The sequence below is a fragment of the Balaenoptera borealis genome (genome assembly GCF_965194805.1).
Source record: "Balaenoptera borealis genome assembly, chromosome: 1".
In the NCBI taxonomy this organism is placed as follows: Eukaryota; Metazoa; Chordata; class Mammalia; order Artiodactyla; family Balaenopteridae; genus Balaenoptera; species Balaenoptera borealis.
In genome coordinates, this window is record NC_138860.1 from 167,605,219 (window position 1) to 167,623,964 (window position 18,746).

The 18,746-nt window shown below is 42.1% G+C and overlaps 1 protein-coding gene across 2 annotated transcripts in view; it reads left to right on the plus strand.

The window, feature by feature from the left end:
* The window catches only part of CSMD2 (CUB and Sushi multiple domains 2), a 658,464-nt gene that overhangs the window by 602,599 nt on the left and 37,119 nt on the right, over positions 1-18,746 (plus strand). For both annotated transcript variants that reach the window (XM_082362533.1, XM_082362534.1), the window contains exons 53-55: positions 701-874; positions 6,785-6,958; positions 10,067-10,255. In XM_082362533.1, coding sequence (XP_082218659.1) covers positions 701-874; positions 6,785-6,958; positions 10,067-10,255 — 537 coding nt within the window. The remainder of the gene's footprint in view (positions 1-700; positions 875-6,784; positions 6,959-10,066; positions 10,256-18,746) is intronic.

Consider the following 18,746-nt stretch of genomic DNA (forward strand, 5'->3'; position numbering starts at 1 on the left):
GGATGAATTTAGCTGAGCCACCTGGTCTTACATGGTTATTTTCAACACGACCAGACTTTTTTTTTATTCTTTTTCAAGTTCTTTTCCCATTTAGGTTGTTACATAATATTGAGCAGAGTTCCCTGTGCTATATAGTAGGTCCTTGTTGGTTATCCATTTAGAATATAGCAGTGTGTACACATCAATCCCAAACTCCCTAACTATCCCCCTACCCCCGCCCCGTTCCCCACTGGTAACCATAAGTTCGTTCTGTCAGTCTGTAAGTCTGTTTCTGTTTTGTAAATAAGTTCATTCACAACTAGGCTTTGACTGCCTTAATGAGACCACGGTGCCCTCCATGCAGTCGATGCTCTGGAAATGCTGGCTGATGAGAAAAAGAGGGAAACGATCCCAGAGGCAGGGCAGTAACAGTGATCATTTCTCACCCATGTACAGACACAGAAACTAAAGCTCAGAGATGGGTAGCCATTTGGAATGCAACCTTGGGATTTGGGGTTACCAAGTCTTCAACACCATTTCTATCACATCTAGGATTCCTGAAATCAGTCCTGGATGCTGCAGTCAGGGGGAGGTGGGAAAAACGATGGGTGGTCCTTTTCCCCACTGTCCATGTCTCCCCCTCCCCTCATTTGACCAAGTCCCACCTTATTTTCTATACGCTCCTCTTCAATTTACTCTCTTTTCCCACATCCCACCATAGCTGGACACTGCGGGACCCCTGAGCCCATCGTCAACGGGCAAATCAATGGGGAGAACTACAACTACCGGGGCAGCGTGGTGTACCAGTGCGACGCCGGCTTCCGCCTGATTGGCATGTCTGTGCGCATCTGCCAGCAGGATCATCACTGGTCAGGCAAGACCCCTTTCTGTGTGCGTAAGTATGGTACCCACTCTCCCTAGTCACGGGCTCAGGTGCAACATGGACTTTCTCTTGTGTTGTCTTCATTAGGTTAGCTAGAGGTTTTTGTATGTTTTGTTAATGTTTTTCAAAGACAATAATTACATCTGTTGTTTTCAGTTTTCTGCATCATTAATTACTGCTTTCACCTTTATTATTTTCTTCCTTGTGATTAACTTCTTTGTTCATTTTCTTGCTTTTGAATTAGGAATTTAGTTCATTTATTTTCAGTCTTTTCGTTTTTATTGATTATTATGGATAGAAGTGTTTAAGGCTATAAAATTTCTTCTGATCACTGCTCTAATTATATCCCACAGATTATAAAAATTAGTGTTTTATTATTTCTCAGAAATTCTGTAATTTTGATATTAATTCCCCCTTTTGCCTAGAAGATTTTTTTAATAAAAGAGTCCTTTCCAGATGGAAGGACCTTTTTGATTTTTACACTGATATTCATTTCTAATTTATTGCACTGTATATAATATTTCTACTTCATGGAATTTACTGAAGCTTCCTTTGCGGCCTAATATTTGATCAGTTGTTATGAATGTTCCATGTGCATTTGAGAAGAAAGCGTATTAGTGTCTTAAGTTCTATATATAATCATAAGACGTGCCTTATTGATTTTGTTGTTTATGTCTTCTGTATGCTTACTTATTTTTTTGTCCACCTGACCTGTTTGGTTCTGAAATTTGTGTTTCAAAGTTTTCTTTTATTAGTGTTCTTCTATTTTTCCTTGCATTTCCCATAGTTTCTGTTATGTAACAGTAATTGCTTTATTTGGTACATAGATATTCATAACTATTATATCTACATTGAAAATTGTGGTTTTAGCCTTTAAAAATATCTTCATTATCACTTTTAGTATTTTCTAGTTTGAACTGTACTGTGTCTAATACTATTAGGCTTATGCCTCCTACTTTCATCCTTTGCCCATTTGCCTGGTATACCTTTAACCACCCTTTATTTTAGACTTTCTGAATCACTTAAATTAGTTGTGTCTGTTATATACATCATAGAGTTGGGCCTTGCCTTCTGAGCCAGTTTGAAAATCTTTTTCTTTTAATAGGTTAGTCAAATTCATTCACATATATTGTTATAACTTATATGTTTGGTTTTAATTGTCATGTTTAATTATTATGTGTAAAATATAATACACATATTTATTTCTTTCTCTGTATGATGTGTTCTCTTTGCTTTCTTTGCTTTGCTTTTTTTTTTTTTTTCATTTGATATTTAGGAAAGGTTGTTAACTTGTATGTCCCTTTCCTGTAGTCAGTGCATTGACATACCAGGATCCTTTTTCAATATGTTCACATTTAAGATAGACTTTCTCTTTCTAGCAGTGACTTTAGATCAATACTCCCCTGCTCCTCTCCTCTCCTCTCCATACAGCCTTGCTCTCTACAAAGGCTTGCGACAGAAGCATGAGAAATAGTTGTGCCTGGGTTTAGTGTTTATTTTTCTACTTACACGTAACTTAAAGTTTACAGCATTGTCTGTCTTCTAGTTATGCTGCGGGCCTGGGCTTTCTACAGTTTTATTTCTTCTTGTTAGTCTGCATTTTTGGGATTTCGATGGCCACTGTTTATTCTCAGTTGCCTGGAAGTAATTTGGAAAAATTTTCACTTTCTAAAGTTCCATAAAGTGAGCCTTTATATAAAGTGCAGGTTTTGTTCTTAATTTTTGTAAGGCAGGTTTTTGTTTTTAATTCTTTTTCATTTGGTTTTTCATATATGAGATGGAACAATGAAATAATGAGCCTTACTCAACAAGCAATGCATGAAAATTAGTCTTAATAGTTTCTTAAGTATTAGGTTTACAGAAAGGAAGACCTGTCTATATTCAGTCAGCCTTCTAGATGTGTCTAAACAAAACATGTTTGGTTTAATCCAGTAAATGCAAATTCAAATGACTTTAAGAAATTGACACAGAATATGTGTGAAAAGATTTGGGTTACAAATAATAGGGAATGTTGGAGTCTGAATAAATGGAGGATGTCTGCCTAACCTAAGATACTTAAATTTGCACCTGGTCCTTACTGAAAGGCAGTATAGTAAAGCGTTTGGACACTTGGACCCTGGACCTAGATTGCCTGGGTTCAAGTTCCAGATCTACCACTACATAGCATGTGGCTTTAGGCAAGTTAGCTTATCTCACTAGGTCTCTTTCCTCATCTATGAAAAGCAGGTACCTCAGAGACTATTGTGAGGATTAAATAAATCAATACCTGTGAAACGGTCAGATGCTGCTGTTGCGGGTGTGATGACAGTGTGGTGGTGGTGGTGATGCCACCGCCCTGTCACATCACAGAGTCCAGGACCTCTTGTACCAAGCTCCGTTCTCTCCTGGAGCACAGAGTTTTAGGAAGTATCTCGAGTAGGACGGCAAGAGTAATAGAACAAGTATTTAAAAGTGATTGCTCTGTGGCAGGTACTGTGTTAGCTGCCATCACCTATGGACTCAAGGTTTATGATATCAACCAGACTCTCAGAACTTTCCAGCTGTCCATCTACATTTCCTCACTCAGCTCCCTTGTCCATTCCGCACAATTTCACAGCTAATTCACAATTTCACCTCCTTTCTGAACACCCATATTCTATTTGTCAGCAAATAGCAAATAGTGAAGATGGCCTGAAAGCAGAGAAGCTAGGTTTAGAACTCAGACGAGCCACTTAGAAACTGTACCCCTTGAACAAGTCCCCAGACTCCTCTGAAACTCTCTTTTCCTATGAGGATAACGATGGTGCCTACCTCACGGGGTTGTGAGGATTAAATGAAATAATGCATATAGACCCCAATAATTATTAGCTAATCATATAATCTCACTTTCTACTGTGCAGAGAAAATAGAAGCCATCAGATAATAACCCCTTCCACTTCCTGCTTCCCTGGCTCGCACGTCTGTCCTTGTCTGCCTTCATCCTTGTCCCTTCCCTCCCATCTAGAAGGAGGCCCAAGGCTAATCCCTCCATGGGTCTCTGGACCTCCTTCCCTTCTGCCTTCCTAGTAAGCTTAGTCTGTTTTCACTTCTCTCCTCTGAACTGTGGACCTTCCATTTCTATCAATTTCCCTCAGCCTGTAAGACCGAATTCAAGAAACCTTTCCTTAGTACCTACTTTGTGCCAGGTGCTGTGTTAGGTGTTGTGGGGAAAGATGAATTGAATGTGCCGTAGTCTCGGCCCTCAGGAAATCTGGGTCCAGTGGTGCACGTGCTCGAGGTCCAGTTAAGAGCCCCCAGAACTCTTCTTCGCCCAGCAGAACTCCTCTTTTCCTTCCCAGTGGTGTGTTCTCCTTCTCCCTTTGCGCCTGTATTCCTCAGGGCCATCTGACGAGTCTTGAACTGTCCCCATGGGTCTGTGACACTCCCACCTCCTGTGAGCTTGATTTACTGCTTTGCTGACCACCCCTCCGGGTCCTTTGCGGCCATTTCGGTCAATCTGCAGCTCAGAAGCTGGTACTCCTCCCAAAGGTTTTACTCCTGAGTCCTCCTCTCTCGCTCTATACAAGTGGTTATTTTAGCCTTTGGGGTCATGACCCTTTGTGAGTCTGGTGAGAGCAATGGATCCTCTCCCAAGCTGATCGCAAACACCCAATATTTTGCATATAATTTCAGGGGATTCACAGACCCTACGAAGCTTACCTCCATTGTCCCACCACTTCACTAACCTGGCAAAGTCCTGCTCAGCCTTGAGACCCAGCTCAGAGGGCATGCCATGCCCTCTGTGGACCCTCCTTAACCACTCCCTCCCTAGCAGAGGGTAGGTGCCCCTCCTGGGCACCGGCCTGTCTTGGCACCAGCCGTGGTGTTGTGACAGCCTGCATCCCTGCCTGCTCTCCTACTAGGCTGAGAAGTGAGCCCCCTGAGCTCCTTGCATATCATCAGTATGTAGCAGAGTCTCTCGCACTTAGTGCGCGGTAAACATTTAATGAAGAGCAAATGTATGAATCTGTTTTTAAAGCAACCCTGTTAATGCATATTAAGATCCTTACTTTACAGATATAGGAGCTGAGGTGTAGAGTGAGTTGTCCAAAGGAAAGAAAGGACAGAGCTGAGCTATAAACCCTGGTCTGCTGGCCTCCTAGTCCATTCTCGTCCCACCACGCTGGCAGTCTTGAACCCCTTTAGTCCATTATAACAGCACGCCTCTGCCCAGCTCTCTCTGCTAGAGTCAGGGATGCTACTCTTGGGATTTACATAAGAGAACGGGCCCAGGAAGACAGCAGACGTGGCCACAGCAAAAAGTGGGTCCTGCTTGCCCTTGTTCCCCGACCTCCATCCATACCATTTGGGTTTGGGGTGGGGTCCTCATAAGTCCAAGTGTTGGGATAAGAAAGCATTCCTCATGGCTCCTCAACCTCTCACAGCTAAAAATCCAGAACCAAGGGAGAGGCCTCAAAACCATCAAGTGGGAGTTCAGCCCAAAGAGACTAGGTACCAGGCAGGTACTAAACAGAACAAGGGACTAGGGCACAGAGCCGAAGCCAGACATCCACCATTCATGACTCATGCATTTGTTCGTTCACTCAGCAAACATTTATCAAGCTCTTCCTGTACGTCAGGCACTGGTACAGACACGAAAGATAGAGCAAGGAACGAAACAGAGCCCCGGGCCCAGGGAGCCTCCATTCAGGTAGAGGGAGACAGGCAATGAACAAGTGAAGAAGTACATGCAGAGTGTGCCCATTGCTATGGAGAAGGGCAGGGCAGGGCGAGGGGGCTGGGCGGTACTGGGGAGGTTGTTTATCTGGTCGTAAGGGAAGGCCTCTCTGCTAGTGACATTTGAGGGGGGGACATGAGGATATGAGTGCAGGAACCAAGGGATGTTCCAGCCAAGAGGAAAGCAAGTACAAAGGCTCTGGGGCAGGAACTTGCTTGTTCAAGAAAACTCGAAGAGACCAGTGCCACCGGGTGGAGTGAACTCCACTACTGGGAGGAAGGGGGGAAAGCCTGAGCCCTACAAGCACCAGAGCACTCTTCCTTCCCTGCCCAGGGCTGAACAAATTACAAAATGAAACAGAGTCATGGGTGGAAGCCAAAATATCACTTTTATTCCTGATAAAGACTAAGTTGGAACCCATAGCTTAATGTGAGAGCCAAGTGGAATCTGATGAATAAACCCCAGAACGGGGTGGATTCACACACAGTCAGAGGCAGCACTGCACTGGGGCGGGCATCACTTCATTGCTGGGGAGAGCCTGTCTCTGGAGGAGTGGGGCAGAGCATCGCTGCCCACAGGCCGCCAGGTCCCAAGAGGAGGAAGGCAGGGCTGAGCCTTTATTCTTCCCAAATTGCACAGATGGGCCGCTCCACGTTACCCGGGGCAGAGTAAGGAAAAGAGCACAGAGAAAGGCCAGGAATTACATGAATTGAACTCCCTTCATGTGGAAGGAGTGGGGGAATGGTTGTGTCCCCCCTAAGAGCTCTGGTTCCCACTGGTCTGTCAGAGTGACCAGTCCCTCCACGCAGGCGTGGTTAGTATTGACTCTGGCTCCGTCCAGATTGGCCCAGGAACTAGGCTGGGTCTGCATCACATGAGGGGTAGTCACCAGTGTATCTGGCAAAGAAGAGTGGAGTTGGGGAGCCAGGGGATAAGGGAGAGGAAACGAGGCGGGAGGGACAGAGAACGACGCTGTGAGCCTAACACCGTGTGGAAGTCCAAGAATGACTTCTCTCATGTTGTCCAAGCGGTGGACATGCCTTCAAAGAAAAGGGAATGTCCACATGCTGATTTCAGGGAAGCAGAATTTTGCAGCAAAAGAGACTAAAGTTAGACCTAAGGCTGAACTTCACTGATGGGTATGAGGAACGCCAGGTGAGGAGAGGATGGACTTTGGGGGATATGGAATAGCGGGAGGGCTTACCTCTCTTCTATTCTGGTTACAGCGATTACCTGTGGACACCCAGGCAACCCAATCAACGGCCTCACCCAGGGCAGCCAGTTCAACCTCAACGATGTGGTCAAGTTTGTTTGCAACCCTGGGTATGTGGCTGAGGGGGCTGCTCGGTCCCAGTGCCTGGCCAGCGGGCAGTGGAGCGACGTGCTGCCCACCTGCCAAAGTGAGTCACCCTTCTTCTCCCCTCCCCCACCCCCAGTACCTCTGCCATCTGTGGTCTGCGACCCACAAGCAGAAGCCAGTGGATTCCATTGTGGTGCTACTTTGACTCAAATGGGGAAGACTTGGGACAGAAAAGAACCATAAATGGGGGCTTTCTCAACCCCTAGATATAGCCACGTCAAATTTCTTCACTGGTTATATAAAGAAAACAAAGGACGTTCATCTTTCAAAATAGAAATGGAAAACCATCTTCTGTTTACATTACATTACTTCTGTAGACCCAATAATTCACCATTATCATATAGAGCCCCATTCTTGATGAAAGAAAAAAAACCACAAGGGTTCAAATGAAAAATAAAAAGCAAGCAGTCTAGGGGTTGGGATGAAAGGGGAGGGAAGAAAAGAAACCACGGACTCAAGAGGCAGGCTCTGCGTAGAGGATATTCTAGCCCCATTCGGTCTATTTAGGAAATAGCTTCTAAAGCTTTTAAAGGCTGCTCACAGCAATGAAGGGCAATGGAGCTGTCTGCCTCCACCCAAGAGTGGCCTGGCAGGCTAGCTGAGGTTTGAATGGAGAGTCAGACAGAGGGAACAGTGAGCGAGGCCAGCCCTAGTCTGGAGATTGATCAAGCCTTCACAGCTGTAAGGTGTGAGGGCTGAGACTCCCTCGGATGACGGCTCCCCCTCGCAGTGTTTGGGGGTGCACGGCGATTGGCTGTGCAGTGTGTCACAAGTCATTTGTAACTGACATTAAAGGACCAAATTTTTCAAATGATGTTTTAAAATCATGAAAGATACATTCACAGCTAACCTTAAAATAACATTCCTCTCAACATTTCAAGGTGCCATTTCGAGTGAGACAAGGTTCTAGGGAACACAGGGGAAATTGTCTTGACCTTGAGTTGACCTTCTTTCCATCACCTATCCAGGCAGGAAGGAGCTGAGAACTGATGCTTTGGGGTGTTGTTATCCCATGCCCCCTTCTCCTCAAGAACTGTGCTCTGTCTCCCCAACACAAGGTCCTGTCCTGTAACTTCAGCTCCCCCCGTCCCAGCCCCTTTCTGGGGTGCTGTACTCAAGAGCCGATCTTGGAAACAGACGGCTGGGGTAAAATCCTTAGAAATCATGGCCTCTGGTCCTTCTCCCCACCAGCCCATTCTCTACTCTGACAGAGTGACCTGCCTAAAATGCAAATATGATCAAGTCACTCCATGTTTAAAACACCTCCCGAGACTTCCCACTGCCCTTAAGATAATAATAGTCTCCTCTGCTGGTTTACGGGGCCCACAGACCTGGCCCAGCCTCCTGTCCAGCCCACTCTTCTCCACTTCGTCCACTCCCAGCCTCAGCTCTGCATTGGGTCCCAGCCACACTGACCCCCTTCCGGAGTCCTCACACGGTGCCCTGTGCCCATAAACCCCCCAGGGCACCAGACACAGTTTCCTCCAATGCATTCTTCTCTGTCCCCTCCCACCCTCTCTTTGTCTGGGTGATTTCTACCCAGTCATCAAGAGCCAGCCTAAACGCTGCTCCTTCTGGGAAGCCTTTCCTGCTCCACCCCCTGCACTGGGCTAGATGCTCTGCTTTGTGCTTCCAGAACATTCTCTGCTGTCCCTATCAGAGCACTTATCAAACAGGATAATTGTCCATTTGTCCCTTTCTCTCTAGACCAGTAGTTCTCAACTGGGGATGATTTTACCTGCTCCCCTGTCCCAATAGGGGACAGATGTCGGAAGACATTTTTGGTTGTCACAACTGGAGGGTTTCTATTGGCATCTCGTGGACAGAGGCCAGGGATGCTGTTAAACATCCTACAAGGCACAGGACTGCCCCCACAATAAATAATTATCAGCCCAAAATATCCTTCGAACCAAGGTAGAGAAACCCTACTCCAGATTGTAAATTCTGTCATATCCTTACTGTCCAGCACAATGCTTGGCACTCAGTATATCACGATGAACAACATGAATGAATGAAGGCTGCTTACCTGTTTTGTGACTCCAACCTCTCTGAGCCTCAGAGAGGCTCATCAGAAGTTAAAACAGCTCACACCTGAAAAGCTAATCAAAGATTTTAAATACCGGCCCTGCCCCCCTTATGATGCATATGAGGTCCAGGTAAAATAATGGATGTGAAAGTGTTTTGAAAGCAAAAGTACACATCATCGGGCTTCCCTGGTGGTGCAGTGGTTAAGAGTCCGCCTGCCAATGCAAGAGACACGGGTTCGAGCCCTGATCCGGGAGGATCCCACATGCCGCAGAGCAACTAAGCCCGTGCACCACAACTACTGAGCCTGCACTCTGGAGCCCACGAGCCACAACTACTGAAGCCCGTGCGCCTGGAGCCCGTGCTCCGCAGCAAGAGAAGCCACCGCAACGAGAAGCCTGCGCACCGCAACGAAGAGTGGCCCCCGCTCGTCGCAACTAGAGAAAGCCCGCGCGCAGCCGCGAAGACCCAATGCAGCCAAAAATAAATAAATAAAATAAATAAATTTATAAGAAAAAAAGTACACATCATGGGTTATGAATAATATGGTCATTATTCTCAAATCTCACTCTGATTTTGAGTTAAGCTGCTTTGGAAACACTAAAGGATTTAAAATTTATCCCCCAGGATTAATCTCCCCCTGAAATACTCGTAAAAGTGGTTAAAACAGTTTCCAGAAGAGCCCACCCCCCCTTCCACAGCTTTGCTGAGGGAGACATTGTATCAGGGATCTGATCCCAGAGAGGAGGCATCCCTGCCCTCAAGGGATTCGTGTATTCAAACAAATCACAATCGAGCAATCCAGGTTTGTACCGGGAGCATTGAGGACAGAGAGGTTGACCAGTTTGGGAGGAGGTGGGAAGACTTCTGCAGGGAGGTGATGTCTAGCTGGACATGGAAGAATGAATCCCTTAACCAGGTGATCAAGGTGAGGGGAGAAGTACAGCAGCCTCAGGACAAGCTCACCTTCCCAGGCAGAATCTCCTTTGTGTAGCCTGTCTTGGTCTGGAAATTTTGCTGTACTGGAAATACGTGCCTGTTTGGACTTCTGAATTCTCATTTAAAAGAGTAGGAAAATCCTCACGTCCAGGTCTCTACATCTAATCATCCCGTTTCTTTGCAGTCATCAACTGTACAGATCCTGGGCACCAAGAAAACAGCGTTCGTCAAATCCACGCCAGCGGCCCACACAGGTTCAGCTACGGCACCACTGTGTCTTACCAGTGCAACCACGGCTTCTACCTCCTGGGCACCCCGGTGCTCAGCTGCCAGGGAGATGGCACATGGGACCGTCCCCGCCCCCAGTGTCTCTGTAAGTCGATGTTATCTACTCACAATGATCACCCGTGCCTTCTGACAGGATGGTCCATATCAAAGAACAGCCCTCCTCTGTGTGTGTGTGTGTGTGTGTGTGTGTGTCTGTGTGTGTGTGTTCACGATGACAGTCACTCTGGCTGCTCTACGGATGTCAGAGAGCATCTTGGGCCCTGTTGGGTTAGTTGCCACACCAATTCTCACGCTTTCTTTGTTCCTGGCTAGAGGCTTATTCTCTTTCCTCTCTAGTGCTGCCACCAACCTCTTCAGCCTCCAGGGTTCCCTTCCCTCAGGGGTCCTGGCTGCCTAGCAGGACACTGTCTCCCATTTTACCCCCTCCTTGCTTTTCCAGAAAGACAACACATGAACCCCTTTCTCTTGAAAGACTGAAGCAGAAATGCCACCGACCCTGGAGGCAGACCGACCTGGATTTGAATTCTGGCTCTGCCACTAAACATGCTGTGTGGTTTGAAAGAAGTCCATTAAACTCTCAGGTCCTCCATTTCTTCATCTGTAACAATGATGCTAATGTCTCTTCCATAGGGTTATTAGAGGATTAAATGAGAACATCCATTAAAAGTGCCTAGGACAATATGTCTGGTATATAGTAGCTACTCAATAAACAATAACTGCTTTAACTGTAATTAGGAAAAAATATGAGGACAACATGTGGGGAAAAAGAGGATGGGGGAGGCACTCAGCATCCTGACATCTGGTTGCTAGCCTCACACATCCTGAAGAGAAAATCAGTTCCTTGGCCTCCTGATCTCTTCTCTTGTTGCTAATGATGAACCCTGTGGGTTATTCTCTCTGCCCTCTTCCCAGTAGTAGAGGTGAAGATGCAGTCCCGAGGGACTGATGGGCATTGAGCTGGTGCCATTCAGTAGTCCTCTTATCTGTGGTGGGTCATACATATTTTGTAGGCCCCCCAGTCTGGATGACTCCATCTCTTTATGCCCTTGTGCCTCTAGATATGATAGAAGGCTGGTATAGCTACTCACCTGCCCATATTTCGCTTGCTTGAGGACCCCAACCTGGCCATCCAGCCCCATTTATGACTGACAGATCACCTGGGGTTGGAAATGGACAGCCACCTGAGTACAGTGGTGACAGCTGAGATTCAGAGTGCATGGTGATTTCAAATTGCTGTATCTTCTGGTAAAATGAGGCTTTTATCATAATAAAGTGACCCTATCTACGTTAATTTTTTCTCCCAAGGCTTATTTTATCTGTTGTTAATATTGATATTGATATAATTAATATATCATTACATCAATATTATCTATAATCATTTCCTTAGGAGGATTTAATCCACTTCTATTTTTTCTTCCTTTTTTTTTGTAGAGAAATATAATTCACATACCAGAAAATTCACTTTTAGAGTATATAATTCGGTGATTTTAATATATTCACAAAATTGTGCAACCATCACCACTATCTAATTCCAGAGCGTTTTCATCACCCCAGGAGGACACCCTTTAGCAGTCACTTCCCATTGCCCACCACCACTCTATCCCCCAATAACCATACTTTCCATCTGTGAATTTGCCTATTCTGGACATTTCATATAAATGAAATTATGTGTGTGGCCTTTTGTGTCTGACTTCTTCCACTTAGCATAAGGTTTTCAAAGTTCATCCATGTTGCAGCATGTATTGTTTACTTCATTCCTTTTTATGGCCAAATATTATTCCATTGTATGGATATACCACATTTTGTTCATCCATTCATCAGTTGATGTACATCCGGGTTGTTTCCACTTTTTTGGATATTATGAACAATGCTGCTGTGAACATTTATGTACAAGTTTTTGTGTGACCATATGTTGTCAGTTCTCTTGAATATATACCTAGGATGAAATTGCTGTGTCATATGGTAACTCTGTGTTTAATTTTTTAAGGTTCACTGCTTTCTAAAGTGGCTGCACCATTTTACATTCCCACGGGCACTGTATGAAGGTTCCAGTTTCTCCATATCCTCATGTACACTTGTTATTTTCCATCTTTTTTATTACAGCCATTCTAGCAGGTGTGAAGTGGTATCTCATTGTGGTTTTGATTTGCATGTCCTTAATGACTAATGATGTTGAACATCTTTTTATGTGCTTATTGGCCATTTGCATCTCTTCTTTAGAGAAATGTCTATTCAAGTTCTTTGCCCATTTTTTAATTGGGTTGTTTGTCTTAATATCGTTTGTTTTAACTGTTCTTTATATATTCTGAATACTACACCTCTATCAGACATATAATTTGCAAACTTTTCTCCCAAAGATAATTCTGGATGATGTCCTTTGATGCGTGAAAGTATTGAATTTTAATGAAGTCTGAGTTATCTATTTTCTCTTCTGTTGCTTGTGCTTTTGAAGGAATATTTAAGAAACCACTGCCTAATCCAATGTCATATCATAATCCAATATCATGTCATCTGTGAAAAAACATAATTTTACTACTTTCTTTCCAACCTGATGCCTTTTATTTCTTTTTCTTACATAATTGCCCGGCTAGAACCTTCAGTACAACGTTGAATAGAAGTGGTAAAACAGACATTCTTGTCTTGTTTCTAGTCTTTGGAGTAAAGTCTTCAGTCTTTCACCATTAAGTATGATGTTAGCTGAGGGATTTTTGCAAATTCCCTTTATCAGATGGAGGAAGTTCTCTTCTACTCCTAGTTTGTTGAACATTTTTACCACGAAAGGGTATTGGATTTTTTCAAATGATTTTTCTGCATCTATTGAGATGATCATGTGGGGCTTTTTTTCCCTCATTCTATTAATATGGTGTATTACATTGATTGATTTTCATATGTTGAACAACTCTTGTGTTCTTGGAACAAATCATTCTTGGTCACGGTAAAATTCATTTTAATATGCTACTGGATTTGGTTTGCTAGTGTTTTGTTGAGGATTTTTGCAACTGCATTCATAAGGAATATTGGTCTGTAGTTTTCTTTCCTTATGATATCTTTTGCTTTGGTATCAGGACAATGCTGGCCTCATAGAATGAGTTGGCAATTGTCCCTCTTCTTCTATTTTTAGGAATAGTTTGAGAAAGACTGGTATTATTTCTTCTTTAAAATTTTGGTAGAATTCATCTGGTCCTGGGCTTTTCTTTGTTAAAATTTTTTGATTATTGTTTGTTTCTATTTATTTGTTATAATTCTCTTCAAATATTTCATTTCTTCTTGAGTCATTTTTGGTAGTTTATGTGTTTCTAGTAATTTTTCCATTTCATCTAGGTTATCTAATTTATTGGTATACAACTGTTCATGTTCATAGTATTCTATAATCCTTTTTACTTCTGTAAACTCAGTTGGTAGTAATGCCTCCACTTTCATTCCTGATTTTAGAATTTGAATCCTCCTCTCCCCCCATATCTATCTCTCTCTCCCTCCCTCTCTCTCTGGCTCTCTCTCTCTCATCAGACTAGAACATTTGTCAATTTTCTGACCTTTTCAAAGGACCAACTTTTGATTTTGTTTATTTTCTCTATTGTTTTTCTATTTCATTTATCTCTGCTCTAAACTTTTTTCTTTTCTTCCATTTGCTTTGCTCTTCTTTTTCCTAGTTTATTAGAGGGGAAGGTTATGTTGTTGGTTTAAGACCTTTCCTCTTTTTAATGTAGGCAATTACAGTTATAAATTTCCCTCTGAGCACTGCTTTCACTGTATCTCATAAGTTTTGGTATGCAATGTTTTCGTTTTTGTTCACCTCAAGTATTTTCTAATCACTCCCCTGATTTCTTCTTTGACCTACTGATTATTTAGGAGAGTGTTGTTTAATTTCCATATATTTGTGGATTTTTCCAAATTTCCTTCTGTTATTGGTTTCTAGTTTCATTGCATTTTGGTTGGAGAACATACTTTGTATGATTTCAGTCTTTTAAAATTTATGGAGATTTATTTTTTTAGCTAGATAATTATTGAATGTTTTACCATTCAATAATTTTCTTTTTAGTTAAGCTGAGGTTTAACTGTTCATTGAGTTCTTACTTCCAATTATTTATTTTGCATTTGAGAAATGAATACAATATTTGTTTTTCAAATTTGCTTAATTATTTCCATAGTGTATTGTTCCTATTGTTCTTTTTTTATATTTAACATATTAAATATACTTATTATGTATTCCATATCTGATACTTCCAATATCAGTGTCTTTTCAAGTCTAGTTCTGCTACTGTCATTTCTGCTGCTTCTCACTCTTGGTGACTTGTTTCTCATTGTTTTATTATGTTTACATTATGATCTTTTGTTTGACTGATCTTAATCTGTGGGAATCAGGAACCAAGCTCTCAGTCTGGTAGAAACCAATGCCTAAAAACAAGCTAGGCATTCTCTCTCTCAAAAAAAAAAAAAAGTGGCTAATGCTCAACAATTGCTGTTATTTTTTACTACAGAAAGCCAGTGGTCACTTCTTTTTCTCATTGGGATTTACAAGGCGCCAAACTCTACTTACAGTAATTACTGACACCACCACATTATGTTTTTATTAGAGACACAGAAACCAAAGGACCGACCAGTTCTTTTTGGAGTAGATTTTCCCACAGCAGACCCCATTCAAAGACAGCAATGTTTATTACTTCCTCTAAATATGAACTTCAGCAAGATTCCCATAAAAGGGATATACTAGCATCAGAATCCAATTAGCCTCTTCACTTGTTGAAGGGAGAAAACATAGAAGTTTTCCCTGAGATTTGGTGAGACTATTTCAAAAACACCAGCCCTGAGGAACTTCCACTGGCTGTAAGGCTCTAGATCCCAGGTGACTCCCAGTAAAATAATTTTGACTGATGTTTCATGGTTATCATGACATTATTTTAGTGGGCTAACTGCATTTCTACTCCTAGAAGATCCAATTACCTGTGAATAGGATTGTGACAAATTGTAGACGACTATACGCATCCCCTAGTCAACAGTGTCAATCAGCTGTTCCTTCCAGGTGAAAGCAAACTGCTTTAATTAGTGTGGACATGCAGGGACCAAGGAAAATGCATGATCCGTATCTATGTTATATGCCGTTTCCCTGCTAAAGTGCTTTAAAAAACAGTGGAAGCTCTGGAGGTGGCTGGCCATTAGTCCAACTCTCATACTTGCGGTTTAGGAACCAGGGTGGGCGGCCTTTTCATTCTGCCATCGGACTCAGCATAGTCCACACCCAATCATGAACTGCTGATTTATATTATTGTTTTTTGCTTAATTACAATTTTATACTTTCTCAATCCCCTGTTATATGTGTATCCTGTGTAATGCAAGAAAATCTGCTACTATTAGGAGTGCTAAGTACCTATCTTGCTGATTTTTTTTTTTAAAGGTTTGCTTTTTATTTATTTATTTATTTATTTATGGATGTGTTGGGTCTTCATTTCTGTGCGAGGGCTTTCTCTAGTTGCGGCGAGCGGGGGCCACTCTTCATCGCGGTGCGCGGGCCTCTCACTATCGCGGCCTCTCTTGTTGCGGAGCACAGGCTCCAGACACGCAGGCTCAGTAATTATGGCTCAGGGGCCCAGTTGCTCCGCAGCATGTGGGATCTTCCCAGACCAGGGCTCGAACCCGTGTCTCCTGCATTGACAGGGAGACTCTCAACCACTGTGCTACCAGGGAAGCCCTATCTTGCTGATTTTTATGTACACATTTAAGGTTAATACGTAGTTAGCAGCTAGAGAGCCACTGCAGAAACTGGAATGATCCAAAGAGATCCCATTTGAACATGGGCATGAACATTAAAAACATTAATTTTTTATATCAACAAATTGAGAAATGCAGCAACAGCTATTCACCTTGTCTTTGTTCTTCACCTCCTAGATTTTTATGCAAATATGCAATGAATGCAAGTTGTTTCTCTTTATTGTTATCATATGTCCTTTTCTTGTTTCTCCTTATCCATAGCAGGCAAATTGTATTGTCATTAATTTTTCTTTTGTCACAAGCATTATTATTGTTGACTTTTTCCTCCTTTAAAAGAACAAACCACAGGAAGGGAATAAAACAATAGAGTATACTGTAGTTGCTAATTTTACAGACACCCAAGTAGCCTAGATCAAACCAGTAATGAAAAAATAATTTCTGGCATTGCATATACATTTTTAGAGATTATTAGATATTACCATAATTGAACACTATCCTCAAATTCCCCAAAGAAACATTTTAAAGCCAAATAAGAACATCAAAAAAAAACAACCAGCTGCTGTCACAGAAATCATTATGGGTAACCAACATAAATGTGTACATATATACACTAATAGACATGAACAGAAATGTTCTTATCAGCATTATTCATGAGTCCAAAACCAGAAACAACCCAAGCATCCATCAATAGGAAATGGATGATAAATGTGGTATATTCCCACAGTGGTGTGACAGTCAACCTATTCACACCTTTATGTAGCATACTCCTACATTGTACCAGGGTTGGTCTGTGTAAAGTGACGTGACTCGCAAAGCTAGGTTATAAAAGATATCCCACCTCCACCTGGCTTTCTTGGATCAGTCACTCTGGGGGAAGCCAGTCAAGCCATCAGATGAATGCAGCCACAGTCAACATCCTGGCTGCAACTTATGAGGGATTCTGAGTCAGAACCACCTGCCAAACCACTCCCAAATTCCTGACCCACAGAAACCATGATCAATAATGCATTTATTGTTGTCTAAGCTTTGGGGCAATTTGTCACACAGGAATAGATAACTAACACAAATGGTAAACTATATAGCAGAAGTCAGCAAACTTTGGCTCCTGGGCTAAATCTAGCCTATGGCCTATTTCTGTATGGCCCTTGAGCTTAGAAGAGTTTTTATTTTTAATACTTTTAAAATATTGTACAAAAAAAAAAGAAACAGAAGAATATGCAACACAGACTGTATGTAGCCTCAAAACCTAAAATAATTACTGTCTGGCCAGTAATTAAAGAAAATGTTTGCTGACCCTGGTATACAGCAATGATAATGACCTACTGTTATATACAGCATAGACGAATGTCACAGACATAATGTTGAGTGAAAGAAGCCAACACAAAAGAATATATACTATATGGTTCCATTTAAATAAAATTCAAGAACAGGCAAACTAACTAATGGTGCATGAAGTCAAGATAGTAGTTTAATTTGAGGAGGGAAAAAGAGAGGTAGTGATACAGAGGGCATGAAGGGGCTTCTGAGGCACTGGTGATATGCTTTTCTTGATCTGGGTCATGTATTCACTTTGTGACAATTCATTAAGCTCTGTTTTTATGGTTATTGTGCTTTTCTATATGTATGTTGCATTTCCGTTAAAAAAGAATTTTTTTGAAATACCATTTCAGAGTTAAAATTGGACAATTTCTGGAAGTCCAGAAATTTCTAGTAAACAGTCATAGAATCATTTAAATTATAATTTGGGGCTCCATTCCTTCCAGAAGAAGAGAATTCATCAGCAGTATTAAAGCAGTACTGCAGAAGGGAGTCAGTTACAGTGCTTGAGAGTGTGCCCTCTGGAGTCAATCTGCCAGGTTTCAAGAACTAATTCTACTGCTGAACAGGCCTGTGACCTTGCGGAAGTTACTCTGCCTCACCATGCCTCATTTTCTTCATCAGGAAGGTGGAGATAAGAACGGTGCCTACCTCATAGGGTTGTCTTAAGGAATAGATAGTGTAATCCTTGGAACTCACTGTATCAGTTACCTATTGCTGCGTAGTAAGCCATCTCAAAACTTAAAATAGCATCTATTTTTGTTTTCTCACAATTCTAAGGGTCAGGAATTTAGGTGAAGCTTAGCAGATATATATATATATATTTTTTAAACTGAGGACAGTTTATTATCTGATAGTCCACACAGAGGAAGTATCTCCTTTAAAAGTGACAGAATTCAGCGACCAAACTCAGTTATTCCCAATGCCAACACGCAAACTCCAAACAGCCAATGTCTCCAGACATTGCCGGATATATGTACTCTGGGGGGCAAAATCACCCCCAGTTGAAAATCACTGTCTTAGAGTGTAATCTCTAATGTAAAATTTTTTATTTTGCACCCAGTGATGTGAATAGGTTATGGGGTCACCAGAGAGGATCACTGCTCTGCCAGAGAAAGCAGGCAGAGCGTTGAACTGTGAGGTAGAAAAGTCATATTAGAACATCAGAAATGCTTTGAATGGAGAGAGCGAAAATATCAAACCTAACTCCCTGCAAAGTATATCTGAAGCTTAGCAGATATATTAATCTGGGTTCTCCAGAGAAACAGAGCCAAAACCCAATAGGATATATATATATATGTTTTACATATATTTTATAGATAGATAGAATATATAGTATATATAGATATGTAATAAGATCTATATCTATATAGATTTAGATATATGATTTATACCTATATATCTGTACCTATAGAAACCATGAGCCATCTATATATCTGCTTCTAAATATAATATATAATATATATTAAAATCATGTGAGCCAATTCCTTATAGACATAGATAGAGATACAAATATAGATAGATAGATAGATAGATAATAAGGAATTGGCTCA